Here is an 11,156-nt window from a genome sequence, read left to right as displayed (position 1 = left end):
GGTTGGAAGTGTGTTCAATGTTTGTCTTGTGAATGTCACAAGGCCCTTTGGTCCTAAAAGACAACAATCAACAGGTGAATTATTTATTAATCAAAATGTATTGAAATGAAGGTCCGGGTAATGTGATTTCCTGACGCTTACTGGTCTGTGAAACTCTCCTAAAGTAGCAGATGAGTGTTTTCAACTTCTCAATTTTTCGTGGTGAAGAGCCCTCGAATAACCTGCAAGAGGCGGCAGATAAAGTTTCGTTTCAATCAATCAGTTTGTCACATCATGTCAGGGTTGAAAACAACATGTGTAAGATTTACAGTAGAGCCATAGCTTCTTGTTTTCTTGCATTTTAGTTCTGTCAACCTTATCCAGCATAAAAAAAAGGTGAGCTTGGCAGTTTCTGACAATCTTATAATAGTTATTTGAATAAATGAAACTGCCAGCCTCATATTTTTTATTTTATTAACGCGTACCAAAAAAAAAAAGCCTATGTCTCAGTTTGGATCACATTGTTTTCCACATAATTTCCTTCTCAAGCAGAGGAAAACAGCAGCTGAAGAGCTGCGTCTCAGCATTCCATCCTCCCTCTCCAACATATCCATCACTTAACGAGGACAAACCTCGACAGTTCTGCCAAAAAAGCAATCAGCAGATTGCTTGCCGCGCTGTCTGTCCAAGACGGAGCGCCACTGTAGCCAATAAGCAAAGTGACGGACACTCCCTCAATTATAAGGGGAGAAGGGACGGCGGGGGTGGGGGGTGTTTGCGCAATAACGATCCACCGCCCATTTTAGACTGTGCTGCTTGTCTTGTCTCATCGTCTCACAAACTTGGTTTATATTATGCTGCAGGAAGGAATGCTGATGGGGAAGGTGGGCCCCCAAGTATCTGCAAGCTCTTACTGGAATCGATGCTTATATTATTACACTGCTTTCTTCATTTAGCCTCCTCTAGCATAGGGAGAAGATGGCTGGGAAGAATAGCTTCAGACAGCATAGGAGGCTGAAGGACTGAGTCAGTTCTAAAAGAATACTGCCAAACCCCCACATGATAGCTAAGATGCAAATATATACCTGATTAGTAAGATTTAAAGATCTAAGTAAGATTTAAAAAAAAAAAAAAAAAAAAAAAAAAAAAGCCTCCCATTGGACCTATGTTGACATCTCTAGAGGCATCAGTTACTGGAAGATTTTCATTATTCATGGCAGGGCTAAGCCATAGGGCAAGCACAGTTCATATTGTAAACAAAATGTAAAGACAGTAAAACAGTCGTGATTTATACGACGAAGGCGGAATGGAACAATGACTCGTGTCACAGATGTCATGTGACTTTCTTACATTCTTACAGCACAACTGTACAATAAGGTTAACCACTGTAAAACATGCACTCGTGTGAGTCTTACTGCTTTTAATTAAGAAAAGTCCGCTTATTTCAATGACTCTCCTGTAACCCAGAATATTAGACGCAAAATTTCCACAAAAAGTCAAAGCCCAATAAACACATCCACAAAATTAATGATTTGATGCTCCAAACTGAGGTCCGACTTGCTGTGGTCTCGAATGATGCCTTACATAATTTTCCTAAAACCTTCAGCCAAATTGTAGATTTCCACTCCTGATACGTCTTGTAAGAGCAGGACGCTACACTTGCTGCTCGGCCGACTGTGTGCACCATCATAATGAGCTAAAAACACAAGCAGACCGGATGTTATCAACCATGTCACTAACGAGGAGACGGCTCCTCAAAGAGATGAGGGAAAATTGAGTTGAGACGAAACCTGGACCATGTCCAGCAGGTAAGGAGGTGGCTGTAAATATAAGACAGATGGTATTTAAATGTGATTAGAACATGGCATGTATGTTTGTGCACGTAACTAGAACACAATTTTCCACTGACTGCAAACGTAAAATGCAAAAGCAAAACACAAACAGTGGACTGTAAATTTCAACGTCATTTGTGTTCATGGCTTGTAAAGAAAGATCTTCAGTCTCGTGAGGTACCTTGCACCGCAAAGGTAGCATAGTAAGCGCCTGTTTTTTTTGTTTTTGTGTTTTTTTTTTTGTGTTTTTTTTTTCTATGCTGTGGATCTGAAGTACAATAGTTGGCTTGTGAGTCATCAGTGTTGAAATCCCACACAAACAGTGAGAGACGCCTGAGATTCAAAAAGTCCCTCAGTCCCATTCCAAAAAAAAATAAAAAATGTGCATACAGGCTAGTGAAGAAAGTTATAAATAGCATCCTAAAGTTATTAGTCAATGTGGTGCAATATTGGATACAGCTGTGAAAAAGCATTGGAGCCTACAGACAACCAACCCCCGGTAAGCGGGGCTTTTTTTTTAGCGCACCAGTGCCCCCTTATGGAAATTTTCGTTCCTAAGACAAGGCCAAAAAAACAAAAAAAGGCTGAGGGTCAACCCTTAACTTTCAAACTTTCAAGTTGGGGGCGGTTTTCATATGTTGAGCTAGCTCAGGAACACTATTTATTTTACTTGTTCAAAATCCATTTAATAAGAAGCAGCAGTGCGTCAAACTGATTGAAACAAGCGAGTCAGGATTAAAAAGAGCACCTATTTGTGCTACTTCAAATGGTTACAAAGAGATTCAGTGAAAAACCCAACGCGAATAATGTCTCCACCTGTAGAAGTTGATCTCGGGATAGTTGCAGTACTCCGACTTGCGGGAGTTGCGTCGCGGGAATGTGCAGAAGAAGGCGTTTGCCAGAAGACAGGCGATTTGCTCCTGAGACATCGTGAGAGAATGGTTCATCTGTGACTTCAGTAAGGGGATTGGCTGGGGAAGAGACAAAAAGGGAGACTGTGAGGATTATGCCAATATGAATGACGGACACATCAGATTAGGGAGCAGTCCAAGGGGAGACACTGAAGGTTACATGAGTATGATAGTGCGGCTCTTTAGGCTAATGGGATGGATAATTAGTGGAGCAATTTAACAAGCAGAAGCGACAAGAAGGGTTCCATCAAGTAAATAGGAAGAAGTAATTAAGGTCTGTGTTTTCTTGCGCTCGCCCATGTTCTCCCAGTCAGGCACACGGGCTCATATATCTTGGTTGATTAGAGTTTAAGAGCCTCCCAAGGCTGCCCCAGTTAGCGGATCAATACCAGTTCTAATAACACAAGGCTGAACATCTGGCCTGAGGCTTACTACTGCAATACGAAGCGGAGCCGGACGGAATCTTCATTAATAAACCACTGGAAAGGAGGATTTTTTTCCCTGTGCAACCTGCAATTCCAGCATAGCGCCAGATTAAAATTACAACCCTGGTTTTTCCTCAATAATTGGAAAAATGTGCTTTGATCATCATGGGTACAATGTCCATAATAAATACTATTTTCAGTAGTCCTTACATAATGTAAAAACACTCAAGTCAAACTGTTTCGTTTTTAATGGAGAACAACAGCTCTGTATTGCAAACTAACAATAATAAACGAGAATGTACAAAAATAAACTCATTTCATAAAGTGTAGTTAGTGTATATCCTGAAGTATTCGTGTGCTGCATGCGTGCCTTTAAGGGGTGTGGCCTAGTGCGTGGAGGAGCTGGAGTCAGCCGGAGTCCTTGCAAGTTTTCTAATTTTATCACTGTGTGACTATAAGTGGCTGAATGTGCACCAGCAATTTTGGCACTCATTTCCCATCACAGGGCATCACAGTACATATCTGCTAATTTTTTTTGAGTTAAAAAAAAATATAGATCATATTTTCATGAAATCAAGTGTGTTACAGCACCATTCCAATCTGATCTCCATGATATGAAGCACAAGTAACAATATTTCTTCCTATAAAAACTCCAAACAAAACGTACCATCGTGCAGAGGCGTGGAGCGCTGAGTGCCAGCTTGACCATGGAAGGCAGTACGGCCTCGTAAAGGTGCTGCACCTCGCAATGCTCCAGACACTTAAGGGTGAAAAAACGGTTAATATTGTTAAGTAGGATATCAATGTAAACAAGAGCCGTTAGCTTGTATGATGTCAACATTTTCATGTTCATATTGTGTAAATAAAATAAATGCAACGTTTGTTTTTCATCAACAATGCTAAGGATATACAACTCGTTGCTTACTGCATTATGCAAATTAAATTCAAGATCTGGCAAAAATGCGCTTAGACTTTACACTTGAGCTAATATATTGCTGAATTGTCCATTTTTTTTAAACATGAGTGGATTTTAGTTCTACTCTCTAAAGTACAAAACCTTTATCTTTTGGGGTATCAGTTTGGGAAAAAAAAAAGTGCATTTGAATTTTCTTTTTTATGTTATTTTATTTTAATCACGCAGGGAGTCACCACAGACTTGATGAAGTCAGGTAAAGTGTGAAAAGCAATCCATGGACACGAACGAATACCTGCAGCCAATATAACAGGAGGCTCAGTCAGTCCTCTCATAACTAACAAAACGTCAACAATAAGATAAGTTTTGATGTTGTGATAGGCCAATTCCGTGCTTCACTTCAGCAATGAAACGCCAAGAACAGATGCTGTGAAGGCATTTACGGTAAGTAGTTCAAGTATGTGAAGGACTTGCTCACAAGACATGCTCTCACATTATCAGTGAATTAAGAGCTAGCAGCCTACAATCAACTATGATAGGTTTATGACGATCATCAAGCGTCTTCTGTTAATAAGTTGTATAGTATTCCCATCATGACACGTAGTAAAACCCCAAGTATCACACAGGAGGGATTATAAACTTGATGGAAGTCCCTTGGCATGACAATGAGGAGCTAGAATGAAACACCAAACATACGTCATTCAACACAATTTGGGATAAGCGTCACAAAATGGAAGGCTTCTCTCTGTAGAAACCACTGGTGAAAAAAAAAGAAAAAGCCACATCAATCTGTAAAAGGAGCCTGCCACTGTAAAAGCAGCAACATACTTCAGCCTCCAGCTTGCCTCAGCAATTCCCTCTAAAATAAACACACTTACTCCGTCATACAGCAAGATTTACAACACAATCACTTATGAGTGTATTGGCTTCAAATGTCACCGTCATCAATCACTTGCCTTATTCTATCAAGGTAAGCAGAGCAGCTGATTAAATGGACCTTCTGGAGCAAATGCAAATGACCAATCGCGGAGAGAGAGCGGCGGCGTGGCTTGATTTTCAACGCCGAAGTCTTCGCTGGGCAATTTGTCCGGGGGAGCGTTTATATGGCAGCAGAGCAGGTCTGACTAAACGCTGTCAGAAGTAATGAGCTGGCAGGCATCATAAAACGCTCCCGTGGGACTAATAGATGGTAGATGGAGGTTGTGGCTGTATGAAGGTAGAAACATGATATCCCACACAGTTGTACCCGCTGACCTTAAATGGCATCGCTGCGGTTACAGGACCAAAGCTAAGGACTCCACTCATGAACTTAACACATTAACTTAATAAAGTCATTTTGGCATTAGATTACAGTAGCGCATAATTTGTTAAAAAATGCTGGTTGAAATTTCAAAACAAGCTTAATACTTAATACTTGTTTTGTTTTACTTGTTTTTTTGTTTTTTTTTAAGCAGATGTGTAAGTTCAGAATGACAAGTAAATGTTAGCGTTTGACAAACAAGTGGGAAATGCTTGACAAAGCACAAATGTTTGTGTACTCCCTCGGGGCATCAGCTGTACTCAGCCCTGGACCGCTTCCTCAGACATTTGTCAGAAAGTGACACTGTGACAGTTTCATTTGGCAGGAGAGAAACACGACGACAATTTACAGACTCATCCCAATTTGTATAATACATTTTTTTATTTTTTTTTTATCTTCTCTCCTACAGCCACAAGGGGGGAGTGTCAATCAGTGGAGCTTGGCTGTGGTGTGTCTGGACAATTATTCAGTGCGTCACGAATGCTAGTTAAATTAAATAAATTGAATGTTGTCAACTGAGCAACACAGTATATTATACAGTGAGCTCTCACAAAAAAAAGAAAGTGCAAAGGCAGTATTGAAGCCGATCTTCTGCTAAAAAGCCTTAATTCCATCGTTAAAAAATTACCTGTCCTCTTGTAAGCTTTTGCAAAATGCCTTAGCAGCATTTTTTTTTTTTTTAAATAGCATACTAAGGAAATCCTGGCTTACATTAGAATGGAGGACAGTCAGTGGAAGGGCAATGTTGAAGGGCTTACTTAGCATCATTTCAGATGGGATGGACCCTTTTAATTAAATTGGATGAAGCATTAAAGTGGCTCACGCAGCCAATCGATCGTTCAAACTCCGCCTCACATCGAGACATTAGTCCAAGGAGCAGAATAAATAAATAAAAGGACCATTTAGAAAGGTCTATATTTAGACGTGGGTGTGAGTTTAAAATTTTACAATGGATACTGAAATGCATTAAATACTACTAAAAAAAAAATTCAGTATAATCCTAATAGGCCCATTAAGATATTCATGTCTGCTGAAATAACTTGAAATAACATGAACTGTCAGAGAAGCTATTAGAAGAAAATTATGTGCTTCTAGCTTCTGCCATATTTGTCAGCTAGCCAAAAGCCTTTGTTATTATGGCCAGTAATAATATTGTTGCAATTAATGCATTTGTTAGAATTGAGAATATCATTCAACAGCAGTCTTCTAGTCACGATTTCCACGTTACTCATCACTTTCTCAAGCTTCCAACTCACCTCTGTGCAAAGAAGGTTGAGGGCAGTGAAGTCCCATTTCTTCGCATGTGCTGTGTTGTATCTCAAGATAGCATCCTAATGAGAGGAAGTCGGTTACATGTCATATGTAAGTGCTGCACAAGTGAAAAAAAAAACATTCATATTTATATAGACGGTAATGTGATACAAAGGATCAGATGCAACAGGAGATAAAATGTAGGGTGATATTATTGCAAACACTGCCACCTTGTGGATGTTTGCAACACTGCTGAAATGACGAAGGTGGATATTTAGGTTTTAGTGAAAGGAAAATTCAAATAAAAATTATGGTGGATTTAATTTCAATTATGTATAATTCTGAGTGCAAGTATTTTCCATGCGTTTCACGTTTGGAATTGATTACGCCAAGTCAAAAATGTTTACACTATTCCAATTATTATTATTGAGATGCACCTGCTCCACAAATGTGACTTACCTTCACATCCAGAGAACTTTTGAACCCTCCTTGCAAGGCAGAGTGGATTAACTCCCACCGACTCTGGACGCCACCTCCATCCTACGACACACACATTTTTTTATTTATTTTTTCCTATCAAAATTACGACTCCAACTTTAGTGTTATGTTTGGGTTGAAGTCGGTGTGCGTCTTGGACCTCTGTCTCCATTGGAAATAGATTCTTCTCCGAGCAAGGCATCTTAACGGACACGTCATCCCAGGAGTCTTTGAACTTGCCGGGGTACGGGACAGGTACCTCTCCCTCTCTGAGGAGATCTGTCTGTAACAGTGACAAACACCTTAAGTACTTTATCAAGGACAGGAAAAAAAAAAAAAAAGAGCCTGTGGCACATAATGAACAACAGTCTGAAACCACTGTATATTTCCCACCATGTTTTTCCACATGATGGCCGATACACTCAAGTGAATAAAAGGTTCCCTCACCCTTACTGTGACAGTATGGTTAGGCACGACTTTCAGGTGAGACAGTGGGGGAGCACACTGGGGCATCCTGTTCAGCTCATCAATGGGAGTCCCCAGCCATCCACAGGTCATGCTATGCACAGGGGATGGAACGCTGCAAAGACAAGCAGATGAAAACAATGCGGCGTTACAGTAGGTGATCAGGAATTGACAAAACTAGTGAAGGCTGGCTCTTAATAAGGTACTTAAATATAGCTGAGGAAAATACATTTTATTTTATTCACACTTTGCACCTAGCACATACACAATCGCAAACCCATGTCACATGAATTAACTGAATTTAGTAGTTACAAAAAAAAGACGCACACTAACTAGCCCTTTAAACAAGTACGTACAACTCACCTTTTGACATTTACACACAATAATAAAGCTTAGGTAAGGCGGGCAAAATATAAAAGCCTACAACAGATTTTTAGTAGCTGTATTGAGAGAGAAACAGAACCACACTTTTACTTTTTATGGTGCACGAGGTGCAATTGAGTACCGCCAACAAGACGATAAAAAAAAACGATAAACCTAACACCAACAAAACCAGATGACACTAAAGTAATACTTTAGGTATAGAATAGAATTTAAAGTCCTACTACTGGTCTATAAATCACTGAATGGTTTAGGTCCCGACTGCATGAAAAAAATGCTAACTGAATATAAACCCAATAGGACTCTCAGGTCAGCAGACTCGGCTCAATTAGCAGAGACCAGAGTTCAACTCAAACATGGTGAGGCAGCATGTAGCTGTTATGCAGCAAACAAGTAGAATAAGTTGTCAACAGAATACAGAAATCAAGTCAGCCCCAAGTGTGAATACTTCTAAGTCCTGGTAAAACTATGTTGTTGTTTTTTCCATGCCTATGATTAAGGTCTCAACATTTTTATGCATTTACCGGTAAATGTTTAATTATGTAATGCACGTTGCGTTACCTTGTATGAAATGTGCTACTTAACTACAGCTCCCTTGCCTTTAATTGCACTGGCCTGAGCAAAAAAATAGTTAATAGACAAGATTTTCAGCTAACTCCAGAGGATAGGTTCTGGGGAAAAAAAATTATAGGGGGTCACTGTATTTCCAGAATTACCCAGTATATCTTCCCAAGGAAATTGACTGAAAATTTCCCCAAAATTTTCGACCCTTTGCTTATTATAAAGGAAGAAAAGTTACAAATACCTTTCACAAGTGGCACCTGACTGGTTGCTAATCAATTCTTGGCTTATATCTGATAGGTCGCTACAGTCTGCCGCCAAGGTATCCCCAGTTCCTGCAGGCGAACGTGCAGCCTCGGGCTCTGAAACAAAGTGCTGAAATTTGTCTGGCCGAGGATCTGCACACTCTTCGACACAAGCGCTGTCATCTCCTGCCGAGTTGTTGACGAGCAGTGTTTTACCGACGGGGCTGTTGGGACTTTGCATGTCCATGTCGTTGGATGACGGGCCCTTCCTCGGACTTGCGCAGCAGGTCGATTTGGAGTTCGGGGAGTGTACGGTGACACAGGTTGTTTTCACAGGGTGAGGGCTTGGAGAACCGGGCCTCTTTGATTTTTGTACATTAGAACACTGAGCAGAGGTTGAATTACTACTAATGCTTGAAAGAGGAGGATCACTGAACCCGCTTAAAGGACCACAGTCCATTAAAGTCTGAGAGGCCGTGTCGCCCCGTAAAAAAATGTCTCCATCTTGTTCCGGGGTTCCGCAGAAGAGCTCAGCCGATCCGCCTTCAGATTGGCTATCAGCTGTCACACTGGAACAGATACAAAAAAAAAAACAAAACAAAAAAAAAAACAAGAAAGTAATACACAGAGTGTATACAATCAAATATCACGAGTGTGCTTTTTATTTACCTCCTCTGAGAATCCATTTCTGCATCCATTTTGGAGCGGTCAGACAAGGTGAGTGGATGAAAGCTACTTAAAAAAACAAAAAAAAACAACGAGTTGAAAACAAGGATATGTGCACACATATACTAGTCACAAAAAGTTAGGGCAAATTAACTTAACTTAATTTTGAACTTCTGAATGCAAGTTTGAGTGTTCTATGCTTCAGCACTTTTTGCACAATTTGGGGGGAAAAATTAACTGTCGAGAAAAATTGGATGTTTTCTTTTTCTTCTAAGCGTATTGCTGGGGTATCGGAATGGCATTCGGAATATGCAAAATGCGCAAATAGACAAAATGAAGTGACTAGGACTCAAGTACAAAAAAAAAAAAAAAAAGGTGATTGAGAGAAAACTACTTTCTAAGTAAGGTTTCAAGACAAGGTCAGAGTTAGGTTAGGTCAGGTCAGGGTTGCTAGCCTGAGGTAGTGTTTCAAATCACCAATTTCAAGCCAACATTAGGGTTTTGGGGTTAAGCGGTTTCAAATTAGGCATTAGGGCTTCAAGAGCGGTGTTAGGGTTTCAAGTCATTGACCTGGTGGTGAGCCCCTTCCTTTCTCCTTTTCCCTATCATCCATTTTAAGGTTATCATCCCTCAAGTCCAGGGTCAGGTTTGAAATCTCTCTCTCTCTATCTATCTATCTATATCTATTTATTTTTATACAACTTCTTTACAACAGCCTATATGCTCTGAGGGTTTTGGTTTGGGGATTTTAGGCTGGTCATGCCGATTACAGCCTATCTTCGGTGGTCAAACAAAATGAAAACTTCGTGGGAAAAAAAAAAACAGAAGTGGTGAAGTGAGGAACATTGGTTGTTTTGAAAATAGCAATTTAACTCGGGTTTTGTTCTCTTTTAGAGTTATTATATAATAGTTAAATTGTTAAATAACGATCTTAAATTGGGTTTGTTTGTTGAAATCACGTCATGAACACCAAATAGTCAGCTTTCAAGTGTTTTGACAGAAGCAGTTAACATAAGCACGAGTGGCAAAAGCCAACGTGAAAAAACAGCGAGTTAATTAAGGCTGCGAAAACCTGTTTAATAATTATCGGTGAGATAACAGTCTATCGGTAGCGAAATGAAACCTAAACACAGATATGTTCAGAGCTAAGGGTAATTTAGCATTGAGACGCTAATTATATCAACATGTTTGTTGTTTACTGGCTAGCAAAGCAATCGCGTCAAGCTAGCGGGCGCTGTTAAAAATGAGGAGATACAACTTACAAGCATGTCCCTCCCAGGGTTTTATTCCTTGGCTCGATACATTATGTACTTGATTTTCTTCATTCCGAATGCAACAGTGTCACGCCACATCGTATATCGTACAAAATACTTCAGTAAATTACGGTTATTGTCCAATTTCTGCTTTATTGACATGCCAGCGCGACCGCCGCTGTCGCTTGACTGCAGGCGGAAGCAGGACCAATCAAAAGAGTGTTATTTGGGGGGGTAGGCGGGATCAGATGGTGGTATCCTAGCGACTGGGCCGTAATCAATTTTTTTTTGTCGTAACATCGTCTGAAGGGACGAAAAAGCGCAAATCACTGCAGGGGCTCAATATGATGACGTCAGGGTCATGTATTACTGTACGCATTAAGTTGATTGACTAAACCTAAATTAATGGAAATACATTTTACATTAGTTAATGTACAGAGTATGTACAAGGATAATTTCTGAAAACAGAATTGGTAAGACAATACAAACAAATTGAA

At 40.1% G+C, this 11,156-nt stretch overlaps 1 protein-coding gene across 4 annotated transcripts in view; it reads right to left on the bottom strand.

Moving 5' to 3' along the window:
• Positions 1-11,052, bottom strand: part of parga (poly (ADP-ribose) glycohydrolase a) — a 20,612-nt gene extending 9,560 nt beyond the window's left edge. For 2 of the 4 annotated variants that reach the window (XM_077494781.1, XM_077494784.1), the window contains exons 1-11: positions 10,669-11,052; positions 9,410-9,472; positions 8,740-9,309; positions 7,536-7,668; positions 7,249-7,371; positions 7,071-7,151; positions 6,617-6,691; positions 3,815-3,907; positions 2,628-2,782; positions 142-221; positions 1-53 (exon numbers count right to left, since the gene is read on the bottom strand). The exon at positions 1-53 is cut by the window's left edge and continues 8 nt beyond it. In XM_077494781.1, coding sequence (XP_077350907.1) covers positions 1-53; positions 142-221; positions 2,628-2,782; positions 3,815-3,907; positions 6,617-6,691; positions 7,071-7,151; positions 7,249-7,371; positions 7,536-7,668; positions 8,740-9,309; positions 9,410-9,438 — 1,392 coding nt within the window. In that variant the 5' untranslated portion in view covers positions 9,439-9,472; positions 10,669-11,052. Of the gene's footprint in view, positions 54-141; positions 222-2,627; positions 2,783-3,814; positions 3,908-6,616; positions 6,692-7,070; positions 7,152-7,248; positions 7,372-7,535; positions 7,669-8,739; positions 9,310-9,409; positions 9,476-10,668 lie in introns of all 4 variants that reach the window. The other 2 variants (XM_077494783.1, XM_077494782.1) reach the window with 2 other exon arrangements.
• Between the last annotated feature and the right edge of the window lie 104 nt (positions 11,053-11,156).

Source organism: Festucalex cinctus, chromosome 14 (assembly GCF_051991245.1).
Source record: "Festucalex cinctus isolate MCC-2025b chromosome 14, RoL_Fcin_1.0, whole genome shotgun sequence".
In the NCBI taxonomy this organism is placed as follows: domain Eukaryota; kingdom Metazoa; phylum Chordata; class Actinopteri; order Syngnathiformes; family Syngnathidae; genus Festucalex; species Festucalex cinctus.
This window is presented reverse-complemented; position numbering and strand designations above follow the sequence as displayed.